We start from the raw sequence: 17445 nt of genomic DNA on the forward strand, positions 1-17445 counted from the left end.
AATCATTCGTCGTAAAATCGTTTTTTCAATTTCAGAAAACTGAAAATTTGATTTTGATGCACGTGACTTTGTTATCGCTTCTTATAATCGTTCGCATTTTTCTTATTCGCTTTCTTGTCGCAAGAGATTGCGAAATCGCGATAAAAACTTTCGATAGTCAATAAAATTCGAAAATTTGTATTCGACTTTGAGAGGTCTCGCCAAAATATACTATTATTAATTTATTAGTTTCGTAATGTATCGAATAGTTTTATATCAATTAATTCGCTTTGCTTCGTTATATCTCATTATCATTATTATTATTATTATTATTTATCAATCGGTGAATCAGTTATTAGACTTTGGCGCAAGAGGCTTGATTGCGGAGGGACTAATTTTTTCTTTTATAACTACAATGTGATCGATAATTCGTGCACAAAATAATTTATGTGTTTGATTTTCTAACAGGTTTAACCGGATACTGGTTCATCGGGCATTAAATTGTGCAAAAATATCTTTATATACTCACAGCAATTGTTGTTAGTATAAATATCTTTACGGAAAATATATTATAATTTTTTATAATGTGCAAAAATAGTAATACTTTTCCTATATGACACTAAATTATTATAATTTTTGTATTGCGAATACTATTGCGATTATCTAAAGCACTGAAAATTTTATTAGTTTATATATTAATATTACACGCGTATTAAAAATTATTTTTTGTCAGCAAGTCACACGATGCGAACTGTGGGATCTTGTTTCCGAATTTGTACCGTCCTCGAAGCGTGCAATGCTAGAAATACGTCGGAAAGAATAATTTATTAATCAGATATTCGTCTAATTGTTTTATGTTCAAGAAGTATGAGCTTTAAAGAGAGCTTTTAAGAGAAGTCAGATTAATTAATTAGTCAATATTTTTTAATTTGATAATAACGTCTATCGAAAAATATGAATAAAACCTGCAAGAATATCTTTTTCTCGCAGACTAACAATTTAATAATGTCGCAATCAAACTATATTACACGCGAAAGAAAAAAAGAAATAAGGAATATATTGGTTCACTTGGCAACTATGTGTCGAAACAATTTTTTAATCGTACTCCGCATATCATCGCTTGAAGACTACTAGTGGTTTTTTTATACCGTTTTTCTATCGTAACGTTTCTAATTGATAAAAGCGTTCTCTCTTCACGAAGAACACAAGAAAAGTCAAAAACTTTTAAAAGTGAAGCTGTATGCTCTCGTGCGGCTTTGGCGGTAGTTCACTCCGAAGTCAGCCTCTTCAGTATTGTCACGAAAAATTCGAGGAAGTCTTTCTTTTCGAAACCATAATGTTAGTTACAATTATACATATACATAGTATATATATAAATATATATACATATGCAATTATATCTGTAAATAATTCACGAATGTAAAGATTCTAATAAAATTTATCAATAACTTATGCGTTCTCTAAATCCCTCTCTCAGAAAAGCTTTCTCTTTTTTTTTTGCTAACTTTTTTTTTCTTGCAACCATAAAAAAATATGATTAAATCAATTTAAATATTTCTCATTTCGTTTACTTAACGAAGAAGTTTATTTTGATTATGTGATTCGCGATTAGATTTTCTACCTTTTTGAAGTTTTCTCGTAAAACATTTCTTCGAAGCATTCGTTAAAAAAGAGATACGCACATAATAGTAATTGATTTTCATATTTGGTAAAAAAGTTTTTATCCGAAAAAATGCGTCATTGTGAAATGGTTCGTTATTATTTCAGAAAATGGCGAAATTATTATTAATAAAGCAAAAATTAGAAGAAAATATAATCTGCTAAGACGAGAGACAGCACAGAACACATGGACTTCACAATCGATTAAGGAAACAAATGTTAATGTTACATTACAGAAAACGATAGGGAGTCTTTGCTGTACAAATGATGTTCACACATATATTTATCTTTCGGGTTTTGAAGAGGTTAGTGATAAAAAATAATTTGTGGCAGCTGTTGCAGTGACATGTGTGTCAATCGAGAGAGCGTGAGTGGAATAGAGTGTATGTTAAACATGATTTATCGCGTTCATTGTAATAAAACAAACTCCTAAGTATGTATTATAAATTCTAAATTATATTTCTATACATATATATATAAATAAAAACAAGAATATAAATATAATTACAAATATTGTCTAAAAGCGAGAGATAAAAAAATAGAGTACGTTTTAGAGTACGTTATCTGCGCGTATTCTCACAAAGAGTGAGAGGTGCCATCATATCGTGCCGTGTAGGATTATCCCGCATAAACAAATATAGTAATTAATAATAGTGATAATTATTAAAGAAAAATTTAAAAGTAGGTGATGCGGGCGAACCGTCGAATTGTCGGTCAATCACATTCGGCGCGATATGAGACATTCTTTTGTATCATAGCATTATATATATATATATTATACATATATTGTATCACTTATGTGTTTTTGTATTTGGTAATCTAAACGAAAGAATATCTCGAATTAACGAACAGAAAAAGATTGATAGAAAGTATATTATATATATTTGAGTAAAAAGCTGTCGAGGGTTGAAGTTATTCGAGACTATGTCGATGATAATCCTCTCCCCCTCTTTCTCTTTTATGTTCCTGAAAATAAGATTAAAACAACGGAACGGACAAAGAGAAAGTTATAATAATAAAACCGAATATTGCGCGAACGACGGTCCTGGATAAATTCAACACTCGTTTACTTATAACTTATTATGTTCATCGTCTGAAAGAAACAAAAAGGTACGTTCGTAAAGAAAAATAAACATAAATATATGTCAACGTTTTGTACATTTTTTTATTGCCTTCTTCATCAAGTTGAAAATGAACTTTGGTTGAAGGGAATAGATCTCCGATTTTATAAAAATGTCAGAGCATCCTTGATCTCCATCGATTCCTTGTTTCTCCATTGAACATATCTGACAATGAAAAGACAAAATATTAAATATAAATTAAATGTGCATTAAAAATAAGCATTCCTTCTCTTAAAAAAACGTACAAACGTGGAACGTCTTTAATATATTGCAGCTTTTTCGATTCTCTCGTGTTAGGATCGGGTATTCTACATTTTTCTTTCCATACTTCAGTTGGATTCAATAGGGTCGAGTGATCTTGCTTTTTCGCTATTTGTGATCTTACGATTTTTACTGTTCGATTTTGAGCCAATTTTCGTACAGCTATCAAGTTTTTCTTTTTTCTTGTAAACTCTGTATCTTGCTTCCTATTAATTATATTAAAATCCACAACTTTATAATTATTTCTACGATTTCACATAAGCCACATTTATAATAGATTATTTAAGTTTATCACTTATTACAATTTTTTTATTACGATAAGTAAGTATAAGATAAGTTGTAGATAAAATTTAGTAAAAAATCTCGTACTTTTATCATTATTTTATTATTTAGCGTATTATTGTTTAATTCTTATTTGTTTAACTTTAAAAACAATTGACGTTACCTAAAGGCCTTAATCAACATTGGATTGTAGTGGGATCTCGAATCATCTTTCGAGACTTCGGAGGAAATTTCCATCGATTTTTTTTCACGATGCTCTGCCAAAACTGTCCGAAGTCTTTCCAATCTTTCTCTTTTATGTTTTTCTTGCGCGGCAAGCTTCGACTCAATCAGAATCCTCGACTGCTCCTCTTCCATCAAACGTTTATTCTCTTTCTCCGCTTTCCACTGTTTTATTAATTCCTTTTTCTGATTATTGATATCAACGGAACTGTCAGTTTTTGTTGTTCTCCTTTTATCCGTCACGCAAATCGAAAGATCTTTTGTGATATTGGAATTGCTTTTCTCTCGTGAAATTTCTTTCAAGGTTTCAGCCTCGGTTTCATCCTCACGATTTTTCATCTTCATCTTCTCCATTTCTTTTTGTTTGCGCCACTCTCTGATGCTCGATTGTTGCTTTTCACGCAGGTTCAGATAAATTTTATACCATGCCTCATGATTCACTATAGTTTCCGCTGTTAGATCCGGGCATTTGACTCGAATAGCAGCCACTAGAGCAGGGATACTATTGCACTTCTTCCGCATTTTCAAAAACAACAGGTGGTCTTCATTGCTCCAATTATCAGTGTAGCCTATAATACGTGATTTTTAATATGCTCTGCATTACTAATTTTTTAAATAGCTTTTGTAAATATCTGTACAGCAATTGATGGAATGTATTTATTAGTATTATAATAATCATAAAATGTGTATAAAAATTGAGAATAGAGTATGGATTTATTGTATCGTTACTTGAATGGACTAATATAGACATTAGGTGACATTTAATACAAGAAGTATATTACGTGTTATAAAGTAACACATGCAACTGTTATAAATTATATTTTACTGCGCATTTTAATTGCTAACGCAGATAAATGCAAATGTATTCAGTACCTGTTTTAGCAATCAACTCGTGGAGGTCCTTGATTTCCTTATAATCGTAACACCTTTTATTTTTCTTGATAGAAGACATGGCGGATGTCTGTTTGCCGATTCTGCTGGTTACATTCTCATACTTATACAAATTTGATTCAAATTTACGTAATTCAGATTCGAGAACGGTTTGCTCCTGCGACAAAATCGCAATTTTCTGTTGCCAGGATTCCTGAAAGTTCCGAATGTTTTGCGACAATTTCAGGAGCCGTTGTTTGTATACATTCGTATCTAAATAAATGTTCATTTTTTATAATGTTGAATTTATATCTCTTCAATAAGACGCATTTGGATTAAAATTTTAATCTCTTTCCTTTTAATTGAATTTTAAACATAGAAACTGTAGCATGTTTAATTAGAAATAATATGTAAAAATGTTATATGAAATACAAAAATAATTTGGGAATAACACAAGCAAGAAACGAAAATATAGCATTATCAATGGAAAATCAACTGAATTATGCCAAGATTCACCTAACTTCTGGATCTGCTCGGGACAATTCGCGACTGATTGTATTAATTGCAATTCCTCAGTAATTTTATCCAAGGATTTTCTCATGCTGTCCAGAAAAATTTCCCTTTAAGAAAGACATATCGAAGTTAAACCGCTGCAGAACGATGCGGACTTGATATGCATAACGCAATCTAAAATCGACCGATTCGTTTTTCGCTGCCTACCTGTTTCTTGAGATGTCATTCATATTACGCAAAACGGGTCGTAGAACTTCTGGTTCCAGTTTCATGTTCTCCATCATGTTAATGAGATTCTTTTCTATCAAGTACTCTTGCTCTTTTAGCTTCAACAGGGATTTCCTGTACTTTATGCTTTCAGCAGAGCGCGCTTTTCCACACGAAATTTGCTTTTCTTTCTTATCTTTCTCATGACAATTCGTAATTGATTGTGCTAATTGCCATTCCTTAGTAATTTCATCCAAGAATTTTCTCATAACTCCGTTCATTGTACAATACACACACAGCTGCGATATTATTTTCCTCCGGGAAACTTATTATATATAATTAATTGTTTTAATAAACTAATTTAACCTAAGAGCTTATTTATAATAGACACGTTGTCTTCGCGCGTAGAGAGCTAGTTCATTGAAGACTAAAGTTTTACACATGGGTTTCCATAGTAATTCACCATAAACATCTCCCTTCCCATGCAATCGCACCTGCTGATCAAGGAAATACGTTTGTTATTGTAGAGTTCAAAAGAAGCACAAGAAAAGCAATTTTATTCACACATAAATTTTCTATATGTGAAGAATATTATATGAAAACATATACTATTATATAAAATATTTTTCATGATACGTCATTAGAAAATTTGACGTCATACACATATCGACAGTTTGTATTTAAAAACATCCAATGTAAATTATTTTAATATATCCAATATTATAAATCCAATGTAACTTATTTTAATAAAAAAGTAATATCTATATGATATTTATTGCGCACTAATTACCGCGTTGTATTGTTTGCTCTGATAGCCCGATTATCATGATTTAATTATAAGGTTTTTCTTTGAATTTTAAGAGCCCTAGTATAATAGCGCTTTTAAAGAATTTGTAGCAATATCGCTGTAAAATCTCTACAATATTGCCGCAACATGTTGCTGCAATGTTGCAATAGTGTTGCTGTAACTTTTGTGCAACTTTGTGCTCTGTAGGGGAAATTAGTATTACACTAAATATACTTTGCATTTGAAAGTCTGATTTTTATTTAATTTTTTAGCTATTGTTTATCATTATTATTATCATAATTAAATTTGTTAATTACACTTTATACTCGCAGCGCGTATTTACATTAAGTATCAACAATGTATTTTAATTATTTTATCGTATATATAATTAATTTTTATCAGCTGGTTAGTCATTATCTCGCACAAAGATTCCCTCAAAGCATGAAACGCTTATACAAATATATATATATATAATATATATAATATGTAATTATATATAACATAAAACATTGTTACCCGAAGTCGATTAAGTTGCGTGATGGTATTCTACAAACACGTATTTATCGACGGTTACATTAAGATGAAAATTTTAGTCGGTAATCAATGATGCAATATATAAACAAGTGCATTTTGATTAAAAAAGATCATTATAGAAAAGATAGAAAATGCAAGAAGAGAGACTATATCTCTAACAAAAGGAAAATAAGATATTTATTATTAAATTTTAAATTTTTACGTAAAAAGTCAACAGGTTTTACGAAAAATAAAAATAATCTAAAATTTATTGGGAAAAAAGATAACGTTTATTGACGTACCCGCGATCGAGGGAGGTACAATGTTTATGTTTACGTATCGACAATATCGCGACAGCGTGCATTCTCTAATCTGTAGCGACCCCTCGCGGTGCGCTGCGGATCGACTCCGATTCCCCTTTCCACCCGCGGTGCTTCGACCGTTTGCACTGCGGCGCATTTATACGGGCGGCCTGTCTCTAGGCGCCTCAGTCTCTGACTGGGACGCGACTCGAGTGCGAGTATGGGGTTCGCGCGTACCCCGTGAGACGTACCGTGAGACGGCACCGCGCTTTGAACCGCTTGACGACGGGCAGCAGCGACGAAACGACATCGCGAAACCGCTCCGACGAGAAGAGCGATAAGAAACGACGAAGACTCCTCTCCGTCTGCATGGCTCCATGATCGTTCCGAATCTTTGATATCTTCCTCCCTTTCTCTCTCCCTTTCGGCGCGCTTCCCCTGACGACGCATTCCCCGGCGCGGGAGCGCGCCTAATCGCGTATGTCGCCGGGAAATCCATCAGCTTTGACGGACGTCGTTCGATTTTCCGTTCGATGAGTGAAGGATCCGCCGCGCTCTGCCGTGAAACGGATTGACCGGTGCGCGGGCGATCGGGACACGCCGCGCTTGTGGTGATTCGGTGGTGGTGATTTGGGAAGAACTTCCTCCCCTGGATTCGTCAGGCAAGCGTAAGTAGCTCCGAATCGTCTTCAGTATGCGCTTTTATAAATTACGCCATGTACATGTCATTACAACTCGTGCTTTTACAATGCTTACCGAGAACGCGATAGACAGTAGGTATTGAACGATCGACTCGCGGATCGAAGGAAATCGAGGTACGTCATCTCGATTGACGTTAAAGGCGAAACGCTCGACTTGAATTAATAAGCAGGTGCATTTATGATCGGCGTATTCTGTGCTGTTTTCTTTGCACGATGAAAGATTCATTATGTGAGACAAAATATTGTACACAGAGAGAAAAATGTTTGGTATTTGTAACTATAATTATATATTACTATAATTATGATTATCACTGCTGTAATAATAATAACAGTAACTATATATATAGTTCCAGCAACAAATGTATATAATTGGCAACCTAAAATGACTATAATTATAGTTGTTATAACCATAAAATAGTTGAAATTACCATAAAAATGGTTCAAGTGACTATAATTTTATAGTTATATTTTGGGATAACCATATTTTTATGGTTTTTATGGTAATTTCAACTATTTTATGATTATAACAACTATAATTATAGTCATTTTAGGTTGCCAATTATATACATTTGTTGCTGGAACTATATATATATAGTTACTGTTATTATTATTATTATAGCAGTGATAATCATAATTATAGTAATATATAATTATAGTTACAAATACCAAACATTTTTCTTTCTGTGTAGTATCAATCTTTTATATTTCGATAGATAACAGTTGATTATACGTGATTGTTAAATTTAATTTACATTAAATTTATAATTTGGTTCGATTTATATATTTATTATGTATGTGTACATAATTAAAATTTTTGAAAGATTTAAAAAGTGGGAAAACATAAACTTTGGATAAAAAGATTTTCGACTTTACTGATCTTTGAATCTTTAAGTATTTATTAAATAGATTGTTTTGCGTAATATATAAATGTTGACACTTCAAATTTCTAGAAAAAGATTATATCATGTCTCTCTGTGACATTATATATAATATAATACATAAAATAATTGTACATGTAAACATATCTGTAAAAGGATCGATTATATATTAATATTATCGTGACTAGAATTGTATACATAAAATTCCTTGCGACACACCCTATAATTAGGTAGTTAGGCTATTTAAACGAGAAAATGGAGCATTTAAACTGCAGAACATAAATAACTGATGCATCTGTTGCATTACAAAGATGACTCATTGGCGAGTTTCCTTATCCAACGACACTGATAAGGAAACACGGCACGCGATATGTTAATGTTAGACTTCGACTTGAAATAGATATTCAAGATGATATTCATGCTAGTGGATAATTTCGAGCAGTGAAAGACGCGCGAGATAAATTCCGTGGAAAGCATTGCAATTATATATACGGAATTACTATAAAGTAAAATGCATATTTTATCGCGTGTATATATATATTTATATGTATACATATGCATACACGATATATTATAGTATAATGTTTATATTTAATGGTTACATGACGTATCATCTATCTACCATGTACTAATCTCACTGTAGATCCGTAATAGGCAATAATTAATTAAAGTCTTATTTTGTACAATTTTATACCATTATGCCTTCCTATTCTGGCTACTTAATCACCCATTAGAATCGCTTTTACAGAGAAAGTTTCATTGTTCGAGCGATCGCAAGGAGACTCTGCTCTGTAATTATTTAATCAATTATGAGTAATTGTGGTTACAATAAGGTAGTATGACAAATTATTTGTAATATGTGGACAATGATTAATTATAAGTGATCGAAATTTTATACTATTCTCACAGTATTCTTCGTATTGCGTTTACTTAATCAATCGTTAAAGTGACTTTTTACAAAGAAAGCTTCATTGTTCCAACCATTGTAAGGAAATGTTGCATCGCAGTAACTTAATTGGAAGTCGTTAGTACAATTAGAATTATAAATCGCGTGACTTTCTTTACGTTAAATAATTCCATGTGATACTCTGTGGAAATTAAGTAAATTGAGTAATTTTGTTAACAATGCATAGTTTTTAAATTCAATGATATTTTCAAAGAAAACTAATTTCTTTTATAAGAAAAAATTTTATGTTGACTTTAATTTTTATATACAAATACAATTATATCAATTATGTACTAAGATAAATTGGAAAATACATATACTGAGAAAAAAGTTGTTAACTGGACTAAATGCGTTTAGCTCGTAGTGATTATTTAATTTCTCATTTAAATTCAAGTATTTACATATTTTGATTAAATATATGTGAATCATGTCAACAAAATCTTGTAATTTAAAACATGTTATTTGTTTGAACGAACAAATATTTGCTCGCCGCATTTAATTGAATCGACTAATATGTTTTTAAATCGACAACTTCTTTTCTCAGTGTATTAATAGGGAAGAGCAAAGTTGGAGATTTTGGAGAGTTATCGATCTAGATTGACGATGCACGAGTTATATCGCGATTGACGAGCCATTACTAGCTCGCGGGACGGCTCGCGCGAGTAATGACGCGATAATTTCGTGACGATTGAATTGCCGACGCAATTACTCGCTGGAGGCGTACACTCCTGCGAGCGAAGACGATCGAGATAAGTGGACGGAGACAAAGCGTTTTGTCGCGTGAGATAGTCTCTCGAACTGTGCAACGTCGTTGCGCTTTGCGAGATACTCTCATCCGACAATAAGTAATAAACGCAGGCGTGGTGCATAATAAGCGACGCACTATGATACCCGTGTATCGCGATTACTATCGAATAGCACTGAACTTTTGTTCGATCCTTATCGATAACGCGTAAGTTAGACATTGCACCTTGCATCATTTTTATGACTGCGTAAAAGAATTTCGTATGCGTGAGCACAGATGCAGTTTTAGTGAAAGAGAATATGAGGATTTGATTTTAACAAGTAATATTTCTTTCAATTGTGATTTTAGAAAAATCGTGGGAATAACTTTTATACTGTCTCTTATTTGATATTAGTATTTGTGTTGCATTAAAATTTTGATACATTAATAATATTTTAATATCTATATCGGTTTTTGTGTTAATGTATTACATCTATATCTCATAAAAATACATTTAAATGATGTAGAGCAAGTTTATAACTTATTTTTGCGCTTTCCTTTACACAGAAATCTTATTTAATACTGAAAATTATCTATTTGTTTAGAGTATTAAAAGAATGGACAACACGGTTAATATACCTAATACTTAAAATAAATAATTAATCATTACTTTCCAGTATTAAATTTCTGTAAGGATTGCGTACACAATATTATAAAATATACCGGTAAACGATATTATCACGCATTGTACAAAACTAAAGTCATCCGACAAAACACAGTATTCGCCGTATTATTGTTGCTTTATCAACTTACGTCATAGACGAATTGTTGCGTCCCTATATATTGCGCGATGGATCGCTGCGTATTGCGCGAGCATCGCAGCTTCGAAACACCGCGCTGCTCGTTACGGCTGTTCTCCACAGTTAAAAGTGAATGGGGAACCCGCTCATTCATAAGATTTTCTTCCGAGGGGGGCAGAGACCAGCCGCGCGTTCCCTGTTCGTCGTTCAGTCGCTCGCTTCAGCACAGCGTCGAGCGTGCGCGGAAGATGCGCTTTGCAGCGACTGGACGTGCAACTTATCACGCTCACGATAATAATATGAAATGTCTCTCGATCAAAGGACGATGCTTGCGAAAAATAGGGCCTTGGAATAAATATTTATAGTCTCTCACTCCTGAGCGCGTTTCGCTTCGCGTAAGTGAACGAGTTTCACGAGGACCGAAACACGAGGTCTGTTTTTTATTGCTGGACTCTGAACCGGTGCAATAAGTTGAAGTGAAACAAACGTATATTTGTTTCACTTCAACTTATTGCACTGTGTGTACTAGTTCAGAAAGTGCAGCAATAAAAAACAGACCTATACCTAAATAACGATTTCACATTTGTAACAAGGAGCATTGAAGAATAACGACACTATTAGTTTGTTATCTAAACGATATTAGTTTTTTAACTTTCCAGACATTTTAAGGTTACCAAACATTCCTGTTTTTCGGAAACAGTCGAACTTTTATGTGCGCTATCGATAGTAATTTAAAGGATGGCAAACATCGAAAACTTTTTACTCTTACAATTAGTACACACGATAATTCGATCTTTTACTACACACGATGGGTTGTTATATCTCGAGTTAATTTTCATCACTTTTACAAGTCTGTATAAAAATTATTAAGCAATTATTCTTTACATATACCTTAGAAAGTATCTACAAAATTGTGTATTAAAAAAAAGAAAAAGATAGAAATTATATAATTTAACCAAATACCCCCAGTATTTCAAAGAAAAGAAATCACAGGACACGAATGACTGAATAATGTATATTGAGAGTTTATTAAATTCCGGTTTATTTATAGTGTAATTTGTTAAACAGAATAAAACAACGTATAAAATAACACTAATTTTATATTACCTTTGTTTTAAAAAAATTGAAATTTGTCTCCGGATTTAATTAAAGAAAGTCTGGTTACCTTATCGTATAGACACTCGTAGACACGTGTCGAGAATGTTTTAACGATTTCTCTACATACATAACGGGAAATTGATTACTATCTCTCCGAAATGTTTAACGGAATTGCGCTGTAATTTAAGTGTACGACTTCTAAACGGAAGTTGAACATTAAGTAACGTGTAATGCAGAATTAATTAATGCTGATATATAAAGATGATTAAGTGATGAACTTAACTGCACAAAAACATGGGACTCTAATAACTAGCTGACATATTCAAAAAATGATTAACTAACAGCCGATCCAAGCCGACTTTATATCATCGTTATATTCGAGAATATACTCAGAGAGAACGAGAATTTTTGCTGAAGTATCATCTAAAAATTTAGCTAGATACAGATCTGAAAATAATTTTATTTAGACCATCAAAATTATGCTTAAATTAATTGCTAGAATGTTAAAAATTTTTGTAACGTTGTTATTTTTAAATACTCCAGCAAATCCAATTTTTCCGTGCACCAATGATAGAATCTTTAAACTATACGCGGCCACATTAATGCAACAAATCAGTGTTCGGATAGAGAGAGAGAGAAAGGGGGGATATGTCGGCTTTATTTTGCGGCAAAATACGCGGCCCTTACGCGATTTGTAGAGATTTAATATTGTTAAAAAAACGCGGCGATAACGTGGCCGAAACATCTCTCTCGTTAATTCCATCTCTCGTTTGCGCTCGACGCCGGCAGATTGTAATGTATACCGAACATCACGATTAATGAACGGCTGTCAACGGCGTTGCATCGCCGGAAAATCATTTGCACGTATATCGTAGGCTGTCGAGATGCGTTTGGCGAGAGACGTGTGCTCGTGCATCGGATTAAGTTGGATTTCAGTACGTACGCGCATTTTGATATTCCGATGACAGGCACTATCCTTAGAGCAATCAAGAAGCGTATAATTTTTGCGAAGGGGGATTATGGACGAAAACCGAGCTGCTAGTTTCGAAAGCATATAAGAGAATGGAGTTCCTTCCAGGTGGAGAAATTATAATGTCAGAGAAGCGACAAACTCTGCACTGACTTTAAAATGAATTTTTTGTCTTGTTTACGAATTCTTCGGTCAATTTGGAATTGAAGTTTTTTTTGACGTAATTTAGGGTTCTCAGGTGGCAGAATTTTATTCGAGTGTTCTTGAGATTCAGCCTCGAGTATGGTACACGCGCGGTTGTCAATACGGTTATGGAAATGGACCTCCACGAAAGAAGAAGAAAAAGGAGCGGATGAAAGACGCGGGGGAGAGGGCAATAAGTCCGGCCGAGGCGGGAGGTGATCAATCTCGGTAGGCGCTCGAAGGTAACTTTACGGGCCGGCGCGTAATGATAAACGACTTCGGAGCCGGTGCTCCGGATGTTATCTGGCCGCACTAAGTCCAAGATATCGCGTTTCTCGTTGCCGTTGCAACGCGGGCCATGCACGACCATGCGCGACGCCGATTTGCATTCGCGCTCGACTACGTGCGCGGGCGTAGCCAGATCCCGGCCGAGTTCGTCGTCTCGTTTCCGTCGTCGTCATCGTCATCGTCATCGACGTTGGAAACAGGTTCATTCCGCCACGCGAAATGAATGAAATCGTTAGGCGTTACGAAAACGCCAACGCTGCACCGCTGCGCCAGATCGTTTATCGGTCCCCGATATCAGTGCGCGTTCGAGTGCAATTATGCGTCGCGTAACTCGATGCGCGTTGCGCGCGAGAGGGAACAGGCGCCGGCTTACACATCCGGTTTCCCGGATATACGGCGTCCACTGGGATGCCTGTCATACTGTCTATTGAACGTGACGCTGCATATCATTCGTTACTAAAATCTACAACTTACGGTGGTTGCCAAAAGTCTCTGGCTAATTTTATTGTATTGTTTAGGTAAAGAATCTTTACAGATAAAGATGTGATATATAAGTACTTAATATATTCTATAGTATTTCAAATATCGTATTCTTAAGTTGATTATAACAAGAATTTTAAACTTATGGAGCTTAAAAAAAGATTAATAAACGGTACACAATGCCTTTTTTTCCTACTAGATTATTTGCGTTTTAATAAATTACTAGAAATTTTGCGTTCTGTGTAGTGCAACTCTGGTAATTTAAGTTTAATATAAACTGAAAAATAGATTTTATAATAAAAAATATATAAAGTTATACGTTGACCGAAAAGTTTTGGCAGCCACTATATGAGATCTGTTCTTTATTCCTGCAATCTCTGAACTGGTGCACACAGTGCAATAAGTTCAGAGAATGCAGAAGTAAAAAACAGATCTATTATATATTTTTCGATAACTTCGTGATATTTATGAATGAAACTGAATGATATTCTAATAAAAGTGTCTATATGAGCCTTCGATTGTTAGTGCATAAATATAATATATTTATAAGACAATAAGATATAATTCACACGTCCGTACATTTTAATTAGTTGCAAATTGTATCTATCGTCTTATGAATATTTAATTTACGTACCAACATTCGTAGCACCGATATAGGCATTTTACTTCTATTAGATTTATTTTGGAAGAAAACAAAACCACATATGCAAAAAAACAAAACAAATTAATATTACTATTTTATATTTTGTTTCAATAATTTGAATAATTTTTTAAATTATTATTTAAGATCTATTTTATTAGAAGAGTATAGGAAAAGTTATCGTTTACGATGTATAAAAATCTAAATATAATCTTCATGCCGGAAACGTTTAACTTTAGACGGGAAGGCGTAAATGACGACGGCTTTACCAGTTTGGTCGTGTTTGTTTTGGAGACAGATGCCGCTATGTATCGCGATGTGTGTTTTGTACATGATTATGTTTATACTCTTAAACATCGTTATATATACTAATAATAATAAAACAAACAGTTTCCTCGGACAAAGAAACGTTGTCATTCTTATGCACGTGAGTAGGCTCTTAATATCTCAACAACGACGATATCTCGAATCTGAATTTCTTCCACCCCGCAATGTAATCGTTATGATTGCACTGCCTCCCGTTGCTTGAGTATCTCTTCTTGTTACATGAAGAAATAACACCTAGATAATTGTAGAATGTTTATGACGTGATAAAAGCGGAATGTTATAGTTCGCGACGATAAATATTCTGAAAAAAGTATCTTATACGATGATATGTTCGAAAGTCGTTATACTATTGCGAAAATTCTGCGCATATCTTATGCAACGCACGAACAGATAATTCATAATATTTTATGAATAATGGAGGAACGGAATATGCATAAAAGAGACGTATTCATAAAATATTTATTGGCCTACTTATATTTAATTAGGAAAGTTTGTCGAGTCTAACAGGATTGGCAGATCTCTCTCGAATATCTCTATTATGCAAATCTCTGCGTTGTCTTTATGACGGAGATATAGGAACAGAGTTACACAATTTTTCGTCGCCTGTTCACGTTCTTACGAACGCCGAGACTTCTGCTATAAAACACATTTATCGAACGTGAAATGGATGAGTCTTATCGAGTCGCGAATAATCACGCGGAGTTCTATCGTGGGACGACTCCGTGGCAAAAAAAAAGGGGGACATAGTTGATATTTAATGGGCTGTAAAAGAGCAAATGACCATTAATTGCGCGGCGCGCCTCATTACGCTTGCATGAAACGAGCATTATATGTCCCGGGCGGATTCGTTTTCTATATTTACCTTTCGCGAAATTATCACATCGGCCATCGCCATAATTACGACGCAGCGAAACTTTCAATTTATCGCGATCTTGTTTTCCCTTAATAATATATCGGTGCTATCTTTGGGTACGACGCAAGAATGTTGTCGTCGCATTGCTCGCGTATAACGTAACATTACTTTAACGCGCGCGCGATTAAATTGCGCGGCCGGCGGCGGCCGATCGAGCGCAACACTCGTATACGCCTCTCACATCTCGCGCGTATGTGTATCGCACAGCAGTATTTATAAATTGCAAGATTGTAAAGGATCTAATGTGAAATCACCGGAACGTAGGGTAATTTAATAAAGCATCAGAAATCGTTCGTAATTACTCATAAAGTCTTACCTAAGACGAGATCTTGATACGAATTTATGAAGGAAGGCTACTTGTGCGATAGGTGAATGTAACTCGTACAAAACATCACCGCGCATGCAAATATTATATTACGTGAATACTGTTTACATAACTCATCCCGCATAATATTCGTAATCGACGATGAATGAGGGGAGGATGAATCGGATTATATGAAGTCAACTCGCGCGCGCCCCAGAGAAATTATAGTAATAGGGTGTAAGAGTAACTGCTTCCTGGCGATTAGGAGAGTTGCTAAAGTAAGTCGCAGGGATCGAAATTGCGTATGCATGTGTGCGTGCATGTGTGCGTATCCGTAAGTGTCACTGGGCGACACATAAAAATGATAAAGCAAGTCGAAGCGGCCGGAATTAAGTTGCCGGGCGACTCGTAAGGATGTTTATGAATTTTTTTTTCCATTTAATCCGGTTCGGTCTTCAATTCTATTCACCCGCCTCACCGTGTTCGTTGCTATGCGATTGGGAGGATGTTTCGAAAGATTTAACTCGCGCGAGAGACCGAGAGTAGAACGACGTCCGAAGTTTTGTTTTGACATCCCCCGCGCGACGTTTTCCTAACTGCGTCATTGCCGTCATTTCATTTTCCGTCGAGCGCGACTTCATTGTTCACGCTGAGAAAGGGTTCCGCGAGCTCCTTATTATTCCATTGAGCGACACACAAGGGACGGAATATTAAGAAGTCGCTGCCCTACGGATATCGCGCGCACGCTCGTTCCCTATGAAAGCGCATTCGTAAGTTTATCTACGTGAGTACACTTTAAAAGGCGCGCTACACCTGACATAACGGTGCATCACGGTGTGTCTACGCGTTGTCACGAGGAGCTGCATACGCTGATAAGTCGGGAGCGCGATTATATTCTCACAGAATTTATCTCCAGGGAAATCAATTTCTCCTGAACATTAATCTATGGCTACGTTTACACCGTGCGCTTAGTCCGCGACCTATACGATAGGTGTCTTTGTTTAATATACAGGATAAACAAAGACATCTATTGTATAGGCCGCGGCCTAAATGCACGGTGTAAACGTAGCCTATAAGGTAAACGTCCCAGTGTCCGGATTTTGAGATTAATAATAATTAATTTATTATTATTAATCTCAAATACTTTTTTTATTATAGTATTATAATTTAATTGCATTTAAAGATTACAATTAAGTTATAATATTACGTTTTGAAAAGTGTATTTGAGACTAATATTAACTTAAATAAATAAAGCGTATGTAAATGGACATAGGTTATGTCCAGACATAGGTACATGTCCAGTCACTGGGATCGGACAGTACATGTCCGGCCAGTTACACAAAACTTTATTTATTTATATTAATATTAATTTCAAATGCTTTTTTTACCTTAAAGATTAATTTGTGCATTAGTTGTCTTTTGTCATTAAACATCTATTTATATTATTATTTTCCGTCAGCATATTAATTTTCCAATT

The 17445-nt window shown here is 34.5% G+C and overlaps 2 protein-coding genes across 2 annotated transcripts in view; one reads left to right on the forward strand and one right to left on the reverse strand.

Moving 5' to 3' along the window:
• Positions 1–2863: 2863 nt before the first annotated feature.
• On the reverse strand, positions 2864–5395 carry LOC108721249 (coiled-coil domain-containing protein 112). The gene is made up of 6 exons (XM_018445687.1): positions 5115–5395; positions 4911–5014; positions 4398–4667; positions 3466–4093; positions 3005–3226; positions 2864–2924 (listed from the first exon to the last, which is right to left on the reverse strand). Exons 1-6 carry the CDS (start codon positions 5393–5395, stop codon positions 2864–2866), a joined length of 1566 nt encoding a protein of 521 aa, XP_018301189.1.
• Positions 5396–6919: 1524 nt separating this feature from the next.
• The window catches only part of LOC108722371 (GAS2-like protein pickled eggs), a 72948-nt gene continuing 62422 nt past the window's right edge, over positions 6920–17445 (forward strand). Inside the window, 1 exon segment of the mRNA XM_018447444.1 lies at positions 6920–7384. The gene's annotated coding sequence lies outside the window, so the exon portion shown is untranslated.

Source organism: Mycetomoellerius zeteki, unplaced genomic scaffold (genome assembly GCF_001594055.1).
Source record: "Mycetomoellerius zeteki isolate Tzet28-1 unplaced genomic scaffold, Tzet1.0 scaffold105, whole genome shotgun sequence".
In the NCBI taxonomy this organism is placed as follows: domain Eukaryota; kingdom Metazoa; phylum Arthropoda; class Insecta; order Hymenoptera; family Formicidae; genus Mycetomoellerius; species Mycetomoellerius zeteki.